The 22,294-nt window shown below is 37.8% G+C and overlaps 1 protein-coding gene across 1 annotated transcript in view; it reads right to left on the bottom strand.

Moving 5' to 3' along the window:
- The window catches only part of LURAP1L (leucine rich adaptor protein 1 like), a 44,527-nt gene extending 23,080 nt beyond the window's left edge, over positions 1–21,447 (bottom strand). Inside the window, exon 1 of the mRNA XM_082843133.1 lies at positions 20,480–21,447. Coding sequence (XP_082699259.1) covers positions 20,480–20,785 — 306 coding nt within the window. The 5' untranslated portion in view covers positions 20,786–21,447. The remainder of the gene's footprint in view (positions 1–20,479) is intronic.
- Between the last annotated feature and the right edge of the window lie 847 nt (positions 21,448–22,294).

Below are 22,294 nucleotides of genomic sequence, written 5' to 3'. Positions count from 1 at the left end.
ATACCAAAATCAGAGGGTGCTCAAGTCCCATAGTTGACCCTCTTTGTCCACGGTTCCGTATCTGCAGATTCAACCAACTGCAGATGGCATAGTACTCTGGTATTTATTGAAAAAAACCCATGTATAAGTGGACCTGTGCAGTTCAAACCCCCTGTTGATCAAGGGTCAACCGTACTGCAAAATTTTAACTTACATGAGGTATTTAAAGTAGTCAAACTCTTAGAAGCAAAAATGTAAAATGGTAGTTGCTAGGGGCTGGGGGAAGGGGGAAGAGGGGAGTTGTTCAATGAGTATAGAGTTTCTGTTTTCCAAGATGAAAATGTTCTAGAGATCTTTAGTACAAGGTGCATGAACTTAACACCTCTGTACTTTTTACTTAAGACGGCAAATTTTATGTTACGTGTTTTTTACCACAATAAAAAATTTCAGTTACCTCCTTTACTTTTAACATGACCTGAATTTTTATTTTATTTTATTTTATTTTCGGTACGCGGGCCTCTCACTGCTGTGGCCTCTCCTGTTGCGGAGCACAGGCTTAGTGGCCATGGCTCAGGGGCCCAGCCGCTCCGCGGCACGTGGGATCTTCCCAGACCGGGGCACGAACCCGTGTCCCCTGCATCGGCAGGTGGACTCTTAACCACTGCGCCACCAGGGAAGCCCAAAATGACCTGAATTTTTAAAATAACGTCTGCCACATTTGAGGATGCTGAAATTCAAGGTAATTAAGCAGGTCAATGAAGCTGACTGAATATGTTTCCAATAAAAATCTGGTTGTTCCCTTGCTCAAAAAGATTATTTATACATTGGCTTCAGGATAGAAAATCTGCATAATACACATTATTTAAGACATTTTAATTTTCCTTTTTAAAGTCAGTGCTATTTCAATCTAAATATCTAATATCATTGATATCTATTGTACTTCAGAATTACATGTATACATTGAAAAATTAGATTAATTGATGAATGCATACATGATTAATTCCATGCAACCAAAAAGTATATACCTTAAAGACAGGCATAAGAATCTCAGATTGCTAGTGGTAAAAGAAACCACAGTTAATAATCAAGTCAGGTTACCATATGCTATGAGACTTATACGTGGACCTAAGATTGATGACTCGCCCCAAATTGTATCACCACTTAGTGGCAGAAATAGTACTGAGACTTCTGTCTTCTGGTTCCAATTCATTGATATTTCCACAGTACTAAAAAGTTGAGAAATATTACATTATGTTCTGATCAGAGTAGTATTAGCCTTTAATAGTCCATCAACACTTTCTGATGATAGTTTAGGATTGGATAAAAATGAATCATCTTTTCAAAAAAGAAACAATTCTACTACTTGGATTAAACTGGCACTCACCTGAATAAGCATTCATGAACAGTTCGACCCTATTACATTTAATGTCATATTTACTTTGATCTAAATTCAACAGATATTTTACAAGCAAGAATCACTTCTCACATTTTGCTCTTGAAGAATGGAGCCACGCAGTTATTACAATTACCTAAAAGTTGTACACCTATTCAAAAAGGTAGCTGAGAATAAAAATACATTGCTGATTTCTATTCTTATCTTCTTATATTCTCTTACACCTGAAAATCACTGCTGCCAGCTTAAATGGTTTGCAAATAGCTGTTCTCTTGCAGTAAAAATTAGCATAAATTCAATGTTAATTCATCATTTTTAGCTTAGAAGGACCACAAATGAGGGTGATAAAAACAGATGCCTGGCATATGGCAACAGATGGGTCACCACATTTAAAAAGAGCTACTGGGAATAGGATGGTTCACTTTTCCTAATTCTTATCACATAAGGTGAGAAGGATGGAAAAGAAAAAAAAAAATCAAGGCAATGCAGTCTTAATTGGGTCCTAATTTTCCTATAGTTTTAAAATGTCCTATTAACGTATAGGACTTTTATGTCATAGTATAAATGTATGTCATAGTATGGAGTATATTTTTCTCCATAACCATGTAGAAAAATCCATAATAGAAAGAGTCAAACAAATATAGGTAGAAACCCACAATAGCTACTGGCAAAAAAAAATGGTTACTGGTGGCAAGAAATATTGGAACAGATGGCACATGATGAATTCATCAGGACATGTCCAGACACCCGGCTTCGTAGTAATACCAAACTGTACTATTTTTACTCAGATGATGCCTTATCCTAACATTACACTGAAAGTTTCATCTATGAAGCATTTATAGTTTTATAATTGTATGTGCCGTTTTTTATAAATTTGAAATAAGAATGATGCTTATGATAAAACTTTGACTTAATACCTATAAAACAATACAGAGATACCCCAGGATGGGATGCTTGCTTCTAAAGTACTGTTCATTTTTAAGAGATAGTCCATCATCTATGGAGTTGGCTCCATAAATACCATTCGTCAACTCAGATGATAAAAAAAACCCAAAGTATTTATATTCACACATGTTATAGTAAATAGTAGCTGGATTTTATACAAGTGTTTGCCATATAATTGGCAAAGATGATGCCAAATCATATATTTTTCCTTGGGTGTGAATTTTCTAAATAAGGCTCTATTTGGGTTGATTTCATCTCTCTCTATTAAAGAAAATATATAAGTCCAACTGAAATAAAATCCTTGAAGAATTTTCTGAATTTAAAACTTGAAAGCTTATCTTATAATACAGAATAAAAGACAAAACTACCATAATAACAGCTCAGACTTTCACTCAGATATCACTAGAATTTGAGATTATTGTCTGCTAATTAAAATCCTGGTGGATGCAATTTAAAACGTAATCAGTGATGTGCCTAGGTTCCTCTAAAAGTAGAAAAAAGCCTATTTTCTTTTCCCACTGTCTATCTCCTGATTCAGAAATGTAATTCTTGTAATCAACTAAAACTTGACATGGCTCCCTCCTAACAGTCTGTATGTACGGCTTTTATAAACTAATCACAGTGATTCTCATTGCCACTCTTCAATAGTAGTAATAGCATCTTTCTAGGCTGGTTTTGCAATGATCAGAATTTACTGCTCAGATAAAGAGCAGCTGGAGGTTGTATATTGAATTCTGGGAAATAAGCATAGGTACCTTAAATAAAGCCCTGTGATTGATGTCAGAAATAGGAGCAATGCATTTTAAAGGTAGTGGAGGTTTTTGTTTTGATAAAGTATTCGCTGTTTTGATTTTTGTCTTATTGTTTTTGTAATCCCACACAGAAATTTTTAATTAAGGTAACTTCCATAGTGACAACAAAGAATTCCAACAATAGTAATAGCATACAAAATAATGGCTACTCTTTAATAAAGCACTAGTTCCAAGCACTATGATGAGTATCACCTAATCTTCACAAAACTTTAAATGATAGATATTACTGTCTTCAAACTGTACCTCAAAAAGGATCTGTAACTTGTCAGCTTCACACAATAAGTGATGGAGTTGGGATTCAGACTGAGATCTATCAGGCTCTGAAGCCCTTGTGCTTACCTGCTTCTTTTCTCCTTTGCAAGAGATAAGAAAACAGGATTCATGCACCCTTTAAAAAAACAAACTACTCAATATTCAGTCTGACAAAAGAAAAAGGAATCAAGAGTTGGAAAATCATGTTACAAAAGGAATAACATTTATTCTCCCTGCCTAGGAATTATTAGGGAAATAATCTGAAATGTTATATCATCAACAAAAATACAAGAAGCAAGTTAACTATCCAATATTAGAGAAATACACAGAAAATTGAATATTTTTCAGGTAATACAAGTTAAGTTTAGAAAAATCATATAGGAAAAGGTTTATGATATGATGTTGAACAAAAAACCAGAATCTACAAAAAGTAAGATATAAGATACATATTATAACTTCAACAACGCAAAGGAAAAATTACAGAAGAAAAATACTTTAATAAGATAAAAATGTTACAACAGTGGCTTCAGGGTAATGTAATCATGTTTTTTTGGTCCCTCCCTCCTTTCCTTATATTTTATGTATGCTCTGAAATATATATCAGGAAAGTATATTACATTTTAATCAGAAAAACCCTTAATTTCAAAATAAATCAAGCAATCCTAAGCATAGAGAATTGTATAAATAGATGTTCATAGGTAAATGTCATTTGGATGATTAAAACATACTTATTTTTTTGTTGTTGTTTAGAAAGTGTCAACATAACTAATAAAGGCAACTTAAATATATTGAGGACATATATTATAATCAAAATCTGTGTACTTATGAAATTATATCTAGTAGGAAGAAAACAATTTTGACATATTTTTGTCTTGAATGAATATAACCTTTTCTCTTTCCTTGTTCCAAAAATATTTTTGTCATTTTTTATTCTGTTGCGTACTTTCATTCCTCAGTAATAAACAGTATGCTTTCTTGTTAATGAGTATTTCAAAAGGACAACATACTTTAAGGATCCCATAATATAAAACACATGGAACCATTTACTTCTCAAGAAGACAACTATAAGAAAAAAATAGAGTATTAAAAAATATAACACAGCTTTCATTATATAAATTCTCTAAAATAACAACTACTGTTGGTCCTTATTGCCTATCTAATTGTATTCAAACTTCTTAGAATAGTATTTTCTATTCATTGGGAATATTTTACCATTCCAATCTTCTTTTCATTAGCTCCAACATAACCTTCCCATCTACTTCAATCACTCTCACAATCATTACTGTTGCCTGGGCTGTCAATGCTTATAACCCCAAACTTGTTACTGTTACTTCTACCTACTGTTACCCTCCTCTGTAATAACTTTTTAGAGAGCTTTATTCATTTATTCCTCCAGTACTGAGCTCTTACAGTCTGCTAAATTCTAGAAATGGAATAATTGAACAAGGTTCTAGCTATGAGAGAACTTATAGTCTCATGAGGGACATAAAAAACAAAACAAAATACAATATTATCAATGGTATGACTTGAAGGGTAAAAAGTCAGAGTTAACTGGATGAGGTGTGAGGGATAAGGGTGGGAGAGGAAGAAAGAGCCAGGCAAAAAGAATGGCACGTACAAATGTCCAGAGACAAGAGTATATACATAGCACATTTCAGGAGCTGAGGTGGGGTCGTACATTATGATGTAAAAGACAAGCACTTAGGCACAGCATTAAATGGTTACGGTATAATTTGTTTCAAATAAAAATTGCATTTTATTATGGATCATGAACCTTTAGTATTAGATCAGAATTTTCAATACTACGGAAGTTAAATATTGCTATTGTTTTAGTAGTAACCTCATGCCTTACTTACCTGATTGATTTGCAAGTTCCGTGAAATTCATGTCTTCAAATTCATTTGTATTTCTTCTGGGGTTTATACAAGAGTGGGATATAGTTGATGCTTTAAAATGTGTTGTATTTACTTGATTTCTATTATAGAAACATTTCTATAAGCAGAGATGGGGAACAGTGTCCAGGGTGGACATTTACATAGTTAAATGGTGTGCAACTGAGAGTTTCCATCTGTCTTTAAGGCCCAACAAAGAGTGAGGATTTGGAAATATGTATATTTACTATAGATATGCATCATCAGTGTTTAATTGGAACAACTAAGATTTTTGGCTGGGGCAAAATTAATATCATGTGTAAGGTCAAGAGATGGAAAATAGATTCTTGTTAGACTCATTTCCAAGTGCGTGAATCAATTTGACATTCTTAGTGTGTACTTAACTTACTTTATTTGTTCTCCGAAGTGTTAGTGCCTTTGAGTAGCACCAAATTTTGCTTACAAAAAAGTACTGGTTTTCACGTAGATAAAATTTTCAAGTTATTTGATCCTGTCGACACAAAATCAAATCAAAGATGTAAAAAAAAAAAAAGGAACAGTGCATTTCTCCTTAAAGAATATTGGGTGAAATCCAAATAGAATCAGTTTGTCTTAAGACTGAAAGCAAACAAAAATAACGCAACACTTAATGTTAGGAAATTACTGAGCAGTCCCAGTAATGATGTCTGGACTTTTGGAATTAAAGTGTAAATGGAAATGCGTCTCCTCTATTTGTATTGGCTGTTCCACGCATCCTGAACAGTCAGTTTGGAAAGTGGGAAATCTGGGCTTGTCTTAATCTACTGTAAATCACTCTGTCTCCGTATCTCCACGTCCAACTCAGCAATGTGATCATTTGATAGTGCTCCTAGGAGACTTAATTAATGGTTAGTGGTTTTAAATAAAAATATTACAGACTCTAACAATAATCATTTTAACCCACTTGCTTATTAATGCCAATAAGATAATATGGTTGTGCTGTGATTATTTAAAAGTCTCCAACACAAAAAGTAGTATGCATTTGTGACTTTAGCCTTGTTTTTTTATTTATTGACTGCTAATGACAATATTCTGAACTCATTTCGTTTATTAATTAAATCAAAATGTTTGGGGAATTCCATTTTGTGCTGGCACCATCCTTCAAATCATGTTGATTTTCCACATCTAGTGCCAAGTAAAGTTATGGTTCACTGAAAAGATTGCTTTGTTTGTGCCTGGGAGGAATACTGTTGAAAGAAATGTTTTCACTGTGTCTTCTTAACTTCCCTTTAAAGTTATAGTACACGTTAATATAATACATGACAACCATTAAGATCTCAAAATTCCCGATCTTATCATGTATGAATCCATATGAGACTTCAACTGCAACAGTGTAGAAGTAGTCAGTTGCTTCACTGAACAGGTTTCTCATCTTCTATGAAATTGGTCTCTTTTAATCCCACTTATAAATGTAAATCGTAACATGGTTGGAAAGGAGGGCAATTAAAAATTACTGCCAGTGAGTAACTGAACAAGTCCAAAAAATGCTTAGCAGGACACACAGGATGTTCATCAAACTCCACTCCAAAGTACAGATCAAGGTCATGGACAATACTGTGCTGATAAAAATCAACTCAAATGATAAGCCAAAGAAATCATACCAATATGGACATCTAAGAAAATAGTTTCATTTTACATTAAGCATACTGATAAGGAGAATGCAGACTGCATTTCCCTGTGGTACCAGATTATCTTGAAGTAGGATGCATGTTGGTAGACATGGCAGATATGTGTATAATTTCCCAGGCTACTGAAGGATGGTGGTTGGAGGGAGGGGAACTGGACTGAGTGGGGGAAGTTTCAAGATCCATTTCTAAGTCCTTATGTGAGTTTGGTCCCCATAAAAACCATGTGGGCTCATCATCATGAGTCCAATATTCACCAAAAGAATCCTTGTCATATTCTAGTTCATTTTTCCCCACTGACAGAAACACACATAGAGAGAAGACCCTAAACCTCATCTCTTCGTCATCCTGACTTTCTTCTCGCGTATTTATTCTGGCATTCCCAAACTAACTTTTAAAAACTTTCAAATAAGGAATAATTGGAACAAGTATTACTTTATAAAGCAAACACAAAACCAATTTAGAAATTGAACTAATAAACTCAAAATTAAGAAGCACAATATAAAAGTTAAAATTCTGTTTCATTTCATCAGACTTGTCAGGGCCATAGTTCCTGGCAAACTCTGAACATAGCCAGAAGGAAAAACAAGCGGATAATTTTCAAGAGTTAATTCAACAAATGGATTTTACTATTCAATATAATCCCCAAAAGGAGTTTGTCTGAATTTTAAGAACTAAATTGAATGTAGCACATAGTGACAGTCATAGCATAGCTTGATTTATTACTTCCTTGGCCAAGCAAGTATAATATCAGGCAGAAGCCTATTATTATTGGTCACATTTACTGGGCAAATACTATATTCTAGCAAATACATGCTGTAAACATGGTATAACAGCATACGCTGCAAATGTTATATTCATTGCCTAATTGTTATAACCTCATAATCCCAGGACTGAGGAAAGAAGGTAGCATATGAGAAAATGCTTTGTAAACTATTGTGTACAGTGCAAAATACTGACTCCTAGGAGAAATCTTTTCTTAGACAAAAATGCTAAAAGATATTTCCTTTTCCTATGTCCTCTTCTCTCTTCTTCCTCACTTACCAAAACTGGCTCCCAGCATCCTTGCCCCCATACAGCTTACATGGTAGAAGGTGATAGTGCTGTTAGTGTAGCCAACGTTCAAAGTGCATTTACTGAATACCACCCACGGTCCAAAATCTTCCAGTTACTCTTTCATTTTTTCATATGGATCACAAGCTCTGGCTCAAAAGATGATTTTGTGAGAACAGGATTTCTGACATTAAGTCAATAGGAAGGTGGGAAATTGAGGGCATGTTCTTCTAATTGCCCCTTCTATGCTTCAGGTAGGCCCACTTGTATTATTTAACTGAATGCTGGCCTGAGGTAGGCTTCTGATTGATGCAAGGTGGCCACCTGTAGTGCTCTGTTGAAAAATATTCTTAGGACAGGTCTAAACTCAGCAGGAAAAAATGATGTAAGTCATTAATTATGACTGTACTGTATATAGGAGAGAGGAAGGACAACATTTATGACTGTTCTTGTTTTTGAGAAATGCTCACTGAAGTATTTATCTAGAGGTAAAGTAATATCATGTCTGCAGCTTTTAAGTTGAAGAATGTTTAAGGAAAAGTGTGTGTGTTTGCGGGGGGAAGAAAGAAGAAAGAGAGAGAGGAGAGGGAGGGAAGAGAATGAGAAGGTAAAGGTAACATGTGGGAGAGTGGGTGGGGTATATAGTGATGTTTGGTACTGTTTTTGTTATGTAAAGTCCAAAATTATTTTAAAATACAGGTTTTAAAAAATATTTCTCCAGATATTTGTAAATTTTTCCTGCAGATAATATAAATAAGAAATATGAAGATTAAAAGCAGCAGAAGACCATGTAGTATATAGCTTCTTGCAAGGTGGTAAAACCAGTGCCTTTGGGAAAGTGAATGGTATGTAAAAGCTCATGTAAGGACAAAAAAATTCAGAAGGAAACCCATGCAGTTGCTGCTTTAGTAGCAATACTAGAATATTTGATAGCCATTTTTCATCTTTCAAATCTAGTCACTAATTAAAAACAGAAAAATAAGTTGATTCCTTGCAACTGTCTCCACTTCTAGAATCTTATGAATACTCAAGAAACCTAGCTTTTTTCATTCTGTCAATCTAACTGACCATCTGGTCATCACTGATGAGGTTCACTACAAGTTTGCTAACTGTCTCAAACACGTCAGATACAATGTGCCCAAGTGACGTTGTAGTCCTAAGTTCCGAAGTCTATACTGAGGATGTGCTAAGGATAGTGAGAGAAGGAATGCCCAAACAATCAATGCTATCTGGGTACTAACGTAGGCTGCCAAAATAGACTATTATTTCTTTTCAACCCAAACCACATAGACTGTACCATATATCAATACGTACACAATTATAAATGATGTCTTTTTTCTTGTAAGTTCTTTCTTTTCACTCTGGAACTTCAAAACCTCATTCCTGAGTAGGAAGAGAGGATGGCAAAAACTATCAATAAAATGTGCCTTTTCTTTGTGCACCTAACAGAGTAGCAAAACAACTCTTCCATTTCTATGTGTTGCCAGTACCCCTGACAGCAATGGTTTCTGCAACTGACCATATCTGAGGATAGAGTAGGTCCTGCAACCAAGAAATTCTGTTGTATCACTTCACAGCGGAAGAAAGGTTCCTTTCTCTTCTCTTTTCTCTTCTCCTTCCTCCCTTCCTCCCTCACCCCCCCCCGCCCCCTGCTGCTTCTTTTTCTCTCCCTCTCTCTTTCTAAGTCAAATGTCACAGTAACAGGTAATAGGAAGAAAAATGTTTTAGTCTTTCTTAACCAAGAACCTAAATTCCAGGTGAGTGGAATTGGCCAGTGGGAAGCAGAGGACGGATTGGGGTTCTGTGTTCCTGTCCAAAAAAGTAATATTGCTAATGCATTCCAAACCCAAAAATTAGAATTAGGACTAAGGTGTACTTTAATTTACACATTAAACAAATGCTGAGTCCCTAAATGATTGGGTGTTAGAGAAACACAAGCATTGATTAATCATAGCTTCTGCCCTCAGGGTGATTATAGGGAGGGAGAAAAAGACAGCAGTTTTATTAACCAAGTTGAAATATACAGCTGAACATTTGGCCCAATAATAAAGTGACAAATGAAGTCAGGTACACAGGATTTTGTCAGACTTTCACCTTGTGGAAATCTGTAGCTCCAGAGACTTATAACTTAAATAACCATGTGCTTTTACTGCAGAAAGATTGTGTCAATGAACAATATTTAAAATACCATTAAATCATTAAGTTTTATAGTGTGACTATAAAATCACTGATCTAAGTGATTAAATTGGTGGCTCTGTGTATTATTTTTTGCACTACTGTGTTATCATCACCTTCTAAGATGGTAGAAGGCTGGACTATGGTTTCAGATTCTTACCCATGAAGTCCAAAAAAGGGCTTTGTCTGTAATCAACTATTTCTTATCCTTTTCTGTATTCTGAGCAGTGACTACTTTTCTCTCTTAAAACCTATGTGAACATCTATCAGAGTCTTAATATTTTCTACCCATCTGTTTCTGGCAGGAGGCATAAGGTCCATAGGAGGAGACTGTGGAATGCTTGGTAAATGTTTCTGAGAGCAGTCGTCCATTCCATTACCTTCTTGTGGTGATCTTGCCCATGATTACCATCAGCCACTCTAAGATCCTGATGGGTCAGTTGGTTTTTGTTTGTTTGTTTTGCGGTACGCGGGCCTCTCACTGTTGTGGCCTCTCCCGCTGCAGAGCACAGGCTCCGGGCCCAGCTGTTCCGTGGCATGTGGGATCCTGCCGGACCGGGACACGAACTCGTGTCCCCTGCATCGGCAGGCGGACTCTCAACCACTGCGCCACCAGGGAAGCCCTGTCAGTTGGTTTTTAATTCACCTTTTTCAACAGAAAGGACTTGCCGGAGTTGAAGTGGTCATTTCTTACTTGGGCATTAATCATTCCTGGTGTTGCTTTTGTGCTCAATGCCAAATTTAGCAACCCAGATGTAGTTTGTGCAGGACAAGAAGTTATTTTACATGTAGCCATGCCCCTCCCCCTTCTTCTATGAAATACAATAAAAGGACAGAAGAGAAAGATAATAGGACAACTTCTAATCTCATCTTTTCCTATAAGTATGATATAGTTAAGCCATTAATCAAATGAGAAAGACAAAAAAAACTAATGCTTAATGAGTGCTTACTATTTAGTAGGCAGACTCCCAGCTACTTTATATATATTAAACTCATTATGTGCTTAAAGACACGTAGCTGGTAAAAGGCAGGGCTGTGATTCCTTGAATTCACCTTTACCTATTCTAAAGCCCATACTCTTTTATTTTCTAAAATTCTGCCTATTTATACTTTTTCTTATCAAAATACAATGTATACTTAGTGCAGATAAAGTAAATAGAACAACAGAGCAGAACAGAAAAAATTTAAATTGTCATTCATAACCTCACCATCCAATGATACCCTGTAATGTTAACAGCAGTATTTGATTCCAGCTTTTTGTTCTAAGCATGTAAATATCTATAACCATTTTCTCTCTTCCATAAATAATCTTACAGTATAATTTTAATAGCTACACAAATTTCTATCATATGCAGATAAATAGCCTACCTACCATTTTTGGTCATTTAGATGATTCCATTTTTTTTCAATCATACATAATACCAAAGGTACACACAAACTGTATTTTTGTACAAATTCATTATTATTTTCTTAGAGTAAATTTTTATATTTATCTTAAATATTACTGATACCAGAATTGCTGTGTTGAGTATCTTTTTTTTTCCCCTTTTTTATTTTTATTTATATATTTCTGGCTGAGCTGTGGCATGCAGGATCCTAGTTCCCTGACTAGGGATCGAACCCCATTCCCCTACAGTGGAAGCACGGAGTCTTAACCACTGGGCCGCCAGGGAAGTCCCCCCTCTTTTAAATACAGTGTCAGGTTTACCACTTAAAAAGGTGCTTTGAACATACACTTCCGGCAGCAGTGCAGGAGAGTGCCCAGTTCTCCCCATCCTTGCCAGTACATGGCATTGCCGTTCTTTTTTTCATTTTGCAAGGAAGTCAAGAAAGGCTTTTATTTTAGTCATGTCCATATCAAACTAGGAGAAGCTCACTGAGCTTTCATTGTATTTTACACCTCATAGAGCATCCATCTTAAGTTATAAACTCATGGCTTGTAGGCAACAGGCTGGAACATTTTTTTTTTTTTAACCTCTTGATGAACGGTTATAGTTTTGTCTTTTTGATGAACAACTGGAATTGCCAGTTAACAAGTATAATGAATAGAAGTGTCTGAAAATGGCATGGTCTGCTTTGGGAGCCAGTGAAGTCCCCATCACTGAAGAAATTCGTCAAAGGATGGATGATCAATGGGTGAGGATGCCAGTGGGGAATTGGTCTAAAGGCACCAAGGAACCTCTTAAGTTCTTTCCCACCCTAGGGTTCTACAGTGGTCTCTTCTGTTTCTAGAGTTTATTGACTCTGTCTTTTTGCCTCACCAACTGCAGTATGTTTTTATACAAATAGACTCTAACTGCTGTCCTTTGCCAGTAACCCATCCAAAGTGGGAGCACTGTAAGTTGTGTTTTGAAGCTATAGATATATATTCAATACCAGAGTATTTACTGAATCTAGAAAACTAGCTGCAACATGAGCTTCTGAGAGTCTCAATTTTAAAATTATATACACACATATGCCTCCACAAATATATGTCTATAATTATAGCTAAAGGTATATAAGAAACTATAGGTATACTTACATATATTCAGAAAATTTCTAGGAGGATACATAGAATATTATTCATAGTAGTTGTCTCTAGGGATTGGAAATTGGGAAGGAGGATGTGGGGAACCTTCATTTTCTACTTTAGATCCTTTTGTACTATTTGCATGTTTTAATAACAGCATGTATCATTTCAATTATAATAATTTAAACATTTTATGAAATTAAGGGAAAACCTGGAAACAAAATTAACATCACACCAATAAAGAGCTAGTAGTAGCTCTTTATGATTAAATTCTCAGCAAAAGAACTACAGGTAGTTCTGTGACTTGCGCAGCCGTGAAAGTTGGACTTTATCACCATGAGGAAGGACTTTCCTTCTCAGTTTTGGTCTCAAGCTTCGTTTGGTCGGCACCAAAACAACAAAATCAACGTAAATTTAGTTAAATGTCTTTTGCAAAAACTAACTAAATAAATAATCAGAGAAACTATTATAATCATATCCTGGGCTATCAATCCCTGAGTTGTGACATATATCTCACTGTTTGGGGTGCTGGTGTTAAAACCTTTCTATGTGTTTCCTGAGGTGGGTACTAATATAGCAACAATTTTGTTCTGCTCCCAAATATATGGAAAGTTGAAGACTTACATCTGGCTCACTTCAGGCATCCTAATTTAAAATACAGAGAAAAAAAGAACATTCCGTAATTTTAATTACAAATGGATAATCTGATCATTTTTTACATAAGAATAAGCCATGTTATCCAGAATGTTTTTTAAAAATTAAAAATTATTCTACAACAGCAATGTGATGCTGATAGTAGAGGGGGAATACATGGGAATGTGATGTGCCCCCTAGCACTTAGAAATGAGGGAAGTTGATTATCCTCTGAAAATCTGAAATCAATAATAAGACATCAGAGATCAAGATTGATCTCAATATGACCAACTCCTGATTGATGGGATTAACATTTTGAAGAATAAGATGTGTCAGAATACAGGCTGAACAGCAGTGGACATGCTGGTAGACCCAAACAAGACAATTAAGGGAAATGGCTGTCCTGGAGATGCCAAATGCACTGGGTCCGGTAGTGCCAGGATACCATCAAATTCCTATCTCACTATTGTGCTGATCCTCTGCTTCACCAGTCTTCCAACTGTCCATAAAATGGGCCTTCAGGGAGAGGGCGAGTTAGTAATATATTATAGTTCCAGTTTTTTGGGGTTTTTAGATAAATTTATTTATTTATTTATTTATTTTGGCCGTGTTGGGTCTTCATTGCTACATGCGGGCTTTCTCTAGTTGCGGTAAGCAGGGGCTACTCTTTGCTGCAGTGCGCGGGCTTCTCTTTGCGGTGGCTTCTCTTGTTACAGAGCATGGGCTCTAGGCACGCGGGCTTCAGTAGTTGCGGCACTTGGGCTCAGTATTTCTGGCTCGAGGGCTGTAGAGCGCAGGCTCAGTAGTTGTGGCACACGGGCTTAGTTGCTCCGTGGCATGTGGGATCTTCCCGAACCAGGGATCAAACCCGTGTCCCCTGCACTGGCAGAAGATTCTTAACCACTGTGCCACCAGGGAAGTCCCTAGTTCCAGTGTTATACGTCACTTTGTTATGAGTTGATTTGAAGGATATTAATTATATCTTCAACTAAAGAATCCAGTGTTCTGATTATGCCAGATCTCTAGGAGCAGAATCTGTTTTGTCATCATGGGCCTTCTAAAGTCTGAACAAACCTAAGATGGTTTTGAGCCATAGTTTCTTGGTGGCCATTCTGCCTTCTCCATGTGGAATGGATCATCTTGTGCCATGTTAGCATTCTGATCCAACTTTTAGAGGTTTTACTGATATTATTATTATCAAAAAAGAAAAAAAAAACTCAACAAAAAAGGTTATGTTAAAATGGTATATGATGGAGGAGAAGTACATTCCAATTTGAAGACTTGGTTATTTCTTCAATAGAGGAATGAAGTGTTCTGATTAAGTCAGATTTCTGTGGATGGAATTTGATTCTAGAAGAACTATTGAATATTTGGATAATCATTTATTATAAAAAGCAAAGTAATGACATTTTCATTTTAATTAGTAACTAGCTGAGGTTCATATAAGAGAATTGACAGAATAAATAAATATTAACTAAACATTTCTTAAATTCTATCAGGAATCTGTTTATATTACCTAACAACCCACAGTGCTTACCTCACAAGTGGGTGAGGAGTGAGAATGAAATGACATAATACATGAAAACTGTTTACAGTGCCAACTGACATATTGTAATCATCCAATAAATGTCAGGTGACATAATAAAATATTATTATGTAAAACAAGAAAAGTGAAATCCAGACATTTTAAAATTATGTAAATGTATATGTGCCTATATATGCAGGCAAAGACGTAGAAAAAGACCTGAGAGGATTCACACCAAACTGTCAGCAGTGGTTTCTTTTGGGGTAAAGAGTAATATGGGGAAGATGTATTGGGAGTAGGTAAAAAGGGACTTTTGTTTCTCTTTATATCATATTTCTGGAAGTTTTATAATGAGAGCATATATTTAATTTTAAAAGGGAAACAATAACAGTTTTAAAAGAATACCAAAAGATCCACTGGTAGTTGTGGGATGAAATCACTGTAGAAATATTCAGTCACAATACATAGGCACACTTCATGGTGCTGAGATATAGTATGGTTTGGGAGTAATTTGGATCCAGCGGATTGCCAGTGGTTCTTGTTTGAATGAATGGCTGGGAAACCACTTATGGTGACCTACTCATTATTTAACCCCTGTAAGCCATAGTTTCCTTATCTGTAAAATGAACATAATAGCTATATATAAACATCCAGCACAGTGTTTAGCCCCTTCTTAAAAAGGAGAGTTATTTGGGTTTTATTTATTTATTTATTTTCTATTTATCTTTTTTTTTTTTTTTTTTTTTTGCGGTACACGGGCCTCTCACTGTTGTGGCCTCTCCCATTGCAGAGCACAGGCTCCGGACGCACAGGCCCAGCGGCCATGGCTCACGGGCCCAGCCGCTCCGTGGCATGTGGGATCTTCCCGGACCGGGGCATGAACCCGTGTACCCTGCATCGGCAGGCGGACTCTCAACCACTGCGCCACCAGGGAAGCCCTATCAGCACTTTTAATTCCTTGTACAAGGCACATTCGCCATGACCGATCTCCTCAGCTTTATCTTTTAATCTCAACACTTATGTCTGATTTCCACTATGGCATCGTGTACGTGCTGACGTGCTGGTTTGTAATCTTTCTCTGGCAAAATTATATCCCCATTTTATCTTTTCAGCTATCTTGTGAACTCATCAAGGAAGACGCCTTCCTTAAGGGTTTTCCTTAAAGTTTTGTTCAATTAAAAAAAAAACCTAAATGATAAAATAGTAAAAATACTATTGAAAGTATTATGGAACAAATGATAGAAAGCTCCTAGCCTACTCTGAATCTTTTCCAAAGCAGTTGTGAAGTTAATGTAATGAAATTATGATCTCTTTTTGAGGAAATATAAAGTATATTTTTTATTACAAAATAGGCAAGCCATTTATTATGGGGGTGCGGGGACATGAAAAAGATCAATAAGAGAAAATATTGATAAAAAACAAGTACAATCGCATCCTTCTCAAAAATTTTGACATTTTGATTCATGTTCTTATGGTATCATTTATGTGTGTTTGTGTCTAGCCCTGTGTATTGCCTAGAAAACTTTATTAAAGCAAGAGTTGAGGAATCAGGTGGGGTATTTGAATGCTTTAATAGTAAGACAAGTAATTAGCTTGAAATTGTTTCTCTCTCACTATTACACAGCTGCTGTGCCAATATGTACTTGCTAAAAATATGAGATCAGGACACAATATCTTCAAATTAGTTATTCATAATGGTACCGCATTAACCATTCCAGCGTGACACAGAATTGACTAAAATCTGGAATACGGCATCAATAGGTAGTATATACTTCATTTCAAACTATGCTTTGATGACTGAACAGTAATTATCTAGGAAGGCAAACTTGGGAGCGTCCATTAGATCCCTTCTAATTCCAGGCTCTGATTCATTAGTGATTGCCTTTATAAACTTATGCATTTCAAATTTTTTCCAGAGTAAATCGATGAAAATAATTTTCACTCTTAAACTAGAGGTATGATATGGACATTATTGAGATAGCACGAAAATCCTTTGAACATCTTGTAAAAGAAAAGTGCAGTATAAAATGTATTACTAAGTGGTAAACACTGACTTTGACAGAGATTATTTACATTTACTGGAAAAATATTTCAGATGTTATGAGGCGTTCTAAAACTTAGAGCAGCAGTTGATAAGTAATGCTTAAAGTCTTAAGAAAATTTTGCAAAAGGAGTCTGCATAGACAGTGGAATGAAAAGTCCAATCATAGGACAGGACCCCTTCCGAAGACTGACTTTTTAAAGTAGCCATTTTGTACTATATTCCCAAGGTCTCCAGACTGGCCTGGTACATTGTTGGCACTCAATAAATATTTGCTGATTATTGAATGAACCCATATCTGAAACAGCCCTTGACATGCATCCTGATGGCTTCTGTTTGTTGGTCCCTTAGTACTCTAGGGATTGCTGACTTACCACAGATTTATAAAAACTATTTTGAAGAGAAATTATTGGGATGCAGACGAGAATGGGGGAAAAGCACAGTACATGGAGTCAGGTGATATGAGTTCAAATTGTGATTCTGTTGACTGATTAGCTATGTGACCTTGGCCTGATTTCTCAACTATCTCTAAGCCACAGTGATCTCATTTGCAAAATGTGGATGAAAATACTTCTTTCCCAGTATGACCTTATGCTCAAATAATATGACAGATCGTAAAACACTGTGAATTGAAAAGTAGTGAACAAATATAATTGGGCAGACTTCGTACCAGAAGTCTGACATCTATTTCTGATTTCATTATAAACTTCCTATGTGTATCCCTGCATTTGCTTATTGTCAAATTTCCTTATCTTTAAATCAAAAATAAAAAAATATTTTACACATTGGGAAAATGTGCTCTCTCTCCAGAACATCCTGAATTGGCCTACTGTATCAAATATATGCCTGCAAGTTTTCTTTTCCAATATTTTCCTTCCCACACCCTTTATATTATGTATTGTGCTATTTATGTTGTTAATAAGGGTTTCAAGGTGAAGAAGTCTGGCCACAGAAACAGTCCCCCGTCCACCCCCAACTTCAATCTCTTTCATCTTGCTTCCTTTCCACCTGTATCTCACAGACTTCAAGAGCATTGATTGTAATATTTACAGAGAAGAGCTAAGGAAATGATTCATCTCATAAAAGGAGATGAGAGAGACAATGAGAAGATCAGGTGCATGTAAATAAGTTTAAGTTTTGAGACTCCGTCCCTGCAAGTCTAAGGTGCCTGGTGTCAGTGGTAAGTACATCCATCCTAATAGGAAAAGAAGGAAGGCTTAATTCCTGAAAGTCTCTAGAAAATCCTGTACATGGCTAAGGTGTTTCTTACGAAGGAGTTCTGAGGGCAGGACTGAACGAAGCCTGATAATTCCAGACCATCCAGAAGAAAAATCTGTGAACAACTCAAAGTAAGGAGCATGAAATGTGTGGTCAAGCATTAGACCAAGGAGGCTGACTCAGTGCTCGTAGAAGAGAACAGAAAAGAACATAAAACTCACAGGGGCATCGCCCAACTTCTCGACATGGGGATGCCAGGAGACAGGAAGAACTGCACAACTGCATCTGTTCCATGTTTATAACTAAACTGCCAAGTCTGCATAAAAACAAATCTGTTGCTTTGCAATTATGCTGAAGCTGGGGTTTTTAGTACCCGTAAGAGTTATGTTAAAATGGGGGAAAACTGTCTCATTGGCAGGGGAATATACCTGTTTTCAATCCTTTCCCTCTAAACTCCCATAGCCAATGTTATCATTTGCTCAATAAAGGAGACCTTTATTAGAGTACAGAGTTGAACACAAAACATCTGTTCTGACATAAATTCTCCTAGGTTCATAGATAACTATGCTTCACGTAGAAAACATAATGAATAGTCAGTTTAATAATCTACCCCTCCTGTTGTTGTTTCTGCTTGCTTTTTTAAAATGTATTTATGTATATACCATAATCATTATGCATAACAAGATCTGGCTTGGGGAAACAGATTTTTATTAACTCTGTGACATTTTCATTAAGAAAAATAGACAAGGCTGGGAAATGTCTTTTGTTGAAAATAACCAGATTTTTTTGTACCCTACAAAATTCTTCAGCACACTAGGCTTTATATACTACAAATAATAAATGGCAAATGAGTGCAAGAGATTTGAGAGCCCTAAATAGGCTCCTTGAACTTTTTGTTTTGTATTTTGAGCACCCAGTTAATTACCAGGTATAGTCAATGCTTAGTCAATACTTGTTGAATAACTAACATGTATAACCTGTGGTGTGTGTGTATATTTAGTGAAACATGAATAGAGTAATAAAATCATTTGCATTACACATGTTGTATGAATACACACACACACATATACACACATACATAGACCTATATATGTATGTCTCTATATATTTGCATTCAAACTGGGAAGAAAATGGATTCTTGAGACATAAAAACTAAAGTTCTTAAGTAAACCAGCTTAAACGATCTTGAGAGAGGTTTTTAGAGCCCTTGTGTTGATAGTGTGGTAAAAATTCTGAGCATAGGACATGATCTCTGAAGAATGGCTTTTTGCACTAGTATATTTGCCAAGATTACTTTATGCTTGGAATTTATTCCCTCCCAGTGTTCCAACTGCAAAAAGAGAGGAGCTAAAGTAACACCACCGGTTACTTCTTTTTCATGCAAAGCCCCAGTAGATAGGGTCATTTATGTAGAAGTGGCTGAGGCCCCTGTTGTAACTTTCCTCCTTTCCAAGCTGGTGGAAAATGCTGTTGTTTTGTGGTCATCTTCTTAAAAGGATTAAGGAAGGAATCATTTCCTCCAAGCAGTTCATTGTACGAATAAACCGAGGTCCACAGAGGTTAAGTGACTTGCCTGAGTTCATGGTAAGTAAATAAGTGTCTCCCTCTAAGTACATCCGGAATAACAAGTATTCTCGGACCCTTCCTAGTCCCATTGTCCTATTCTTAGGCTAACATTTGCAAACAGCACGGAAAACAATTGCAGATTGAGGACTGACGGGGGAGGGTAGGAAGTGGTCATTAGCAAATCCCTGGGCCTGGGGATCACCTGCTCTTTTGGATCAACCAGGAGACAAGCTATTCATAAGGACATCAAGGACGAGTGGGCCATTGTTTTCAGAACCAGCAGTGAAGAATCAGCTCCACAGTGGCCTAGGAACTGCTCGGCTGCTGCACCAAGGGGCGGGGCGGTGGTGGTGGAAGAGGAGTGAGCCAGGAAGAAGGGCTGCAGAGACCGCGCCGCGCCACCTTTCGGCAAACCAGGAAGTATTTTTGCAGTAAGTGCAAGGGACCGAGCCACCTTTTGAACTGGAAGTGTGAACGGCGCACAGCAGGCCCCAGATGCGTGCAGTAACTGCAGACCCCCTCGGCGGGCTTGTGCCTGGGAGGCTGCAGACGGGCATCTCAATGGTCAGAGCCGGGAAAAGGGAGTTGACGTCAGAAAGTACACAGAGCAGGGCAGGCTCTGCTGTCTTAGCAAACTGTGACCGAGCAAAGTCTCGGGTAAACAAGCTTCCCGGCTGCTGCCTCCAGATGCGCACCCGCTGCGCGCTCCCCTCCCCGTGTTTCCCACGCACCCATGGCTCAGCTCGGCCGCCCCGGCCGCCCTCTCTGCCCTCCACCGCATCTTCCGATCTCCCGGTGCTTCTGCGCGCGCTCCCACTCCCACAGCTGGAGAACCACACTCACCATGTCTTGCCTGAGGAGGTGAAGCTTGGTTTCCAGCCTCTCCAGGGCGCTACTGGAATGGCTAGGTTGTGGGGAGCCAGAGGTTGGGGAGGGCGAAGAGGAGGATGACAGGGAGAGAGGGAAACTGCAGCTGCTGCTGCTGCTACTGCAGACTCCGCCACCGCCGCTGCTCCCCCCGGCGGGGTCTCTGTCCCTTTCCTGGGGCACCGGCTCCTCCCCACGGAGCGAGCGCACTAGGCTCTCGGGCACTTTGCGCCCTAGCTTCAGCTCGATGTCTCGGAGGTCGGGCAGCGGGCCGTCGTCCATGACTTTTGAAGAACGATGAAAATGGTTATAAAACGCTACGGATGAGAGGCAGCAGGGGCCTCCACGTCTGCCTGAAGATCAGCACACCCCTACCGAGGCCAGGTCTCTATCCTCGGCGGATCAAACGGTCCGCTCCATAACCGCCCGCGCGGTATCAGCCCTGAAATCCGCACAGGATGGGCGGGTCGCCGCCGCGGTTCCCGGGGCGCAGTGACTCCCTCGACACTTGTTAAGATTATAGAGCCCCCTTCATCCTCTTCCTTTTTGGCTACCCCACTGCAAAGTTGAGTTAATTGATATTGCAGAGAGGGGGAAATTCCAAGTACCAGAGACCGAAAGACAAGAAGGAAATGAAGTCTGTCTGAGCTCTATGGGGGAAAAAATTCACATTGTTAAACTGTCCGTTCACATCCCAGCGCCATTCACCACCTGCCCATCTGGTACCATGCGACACAAAATAATGATGTGGCCACACTCCAGGGTAGTTTCATTTTCCAGCCATATGTCTCCAAGCTTTCGGAATATCCTGGATTGTCAGAAATTATTTCTAGTCAGTGATAGAGGAGGTCGGTCGTGTGCATAGATGCATAAAAAAGAGAGTTCGCTTAGCAGGAGTTTAACGGCTTCCTCGAGGCAGCACAAATTCCCTTCTTCTCATTTAGGCTGTTAGATCCAAGTCATTGTGTTCCCCCAAGCCTCGGAAACTTTAAGCTCCGCTGGCAGGTGGACCAAACCAGGGCCAACCCCTGTACCGTAAAACACAGGCAAGAAGAGCAACAGAAAATTTCCTACCCCTGCTGCCAGTAGTAGTTTCAACATCCTGTTTTAGTTGGGAGTGCCTAATACGGGGATTAGATTTTCAGTTTTCCCAGCGAAATTGCCGGGTAGCTACAACTTTTAGGCCTGGTAACAACAGAGGCAGAAGAATGACTTTAAATGTAGTGTCATTCCCTACCGCCCATCTTCCTAAATGACAAAAAATTAGCTTTAGAAGCTTTTCCTAATAATTTTGTACTAATATACAGTGTAATAAATTCACCAAAAGTTCAGTGAGAATGTGCAACCAAAGCTAATTGTCTTACCAAATGCTACATTGTCACCGCAAGCAGATGTGAAAAATAGCCAGAATAATCTCTATGACTACTGAGGATAGTGGTGGATTTTAAAAGGAGAACGTTGCTGAGATAACTTATACTCAATAGTCTTTCTCCATAATTAAGGTAAAACTCGTGAAAAGTTGTCTTTGATAATTTATCTGTATTTTTCAACTATTTGAAAGAAACCCAAAGTGTGCCATCTATTGATCTGAGATTCTTCTACCAAGTAAGTTATTATGAGCTATATGGATTATAGGTTTGATTCAACATTGAATTCGTGTTAAGAGTCTTCAAGTAGAGGGTACTATTTTCAATCTAGTAAGCTCTATTCGGGGTTCCATTACGATATTTCAAAACAGGGACCCCTCTCTTTCTGGGACAAGTAAGTATTTGTGTTCTTGGTCCTTCCCAG

This window comes from Leucopleurus acutus (genome assembly GCF_964270905.1).
Source record: "Leucopleurus acutus genome assembly, chromosome: 7".
NCBI lineage: Eukaryota > Metazoa > Chordata > Mammalia > Artiodactyla > Delphinidae > Leucopleurus > Leucopleurus acutus.
Note: the sequence above shows the minus strand (reverse complement) of the source record. Positions and strands in the feature narration are given on the sequence as shown.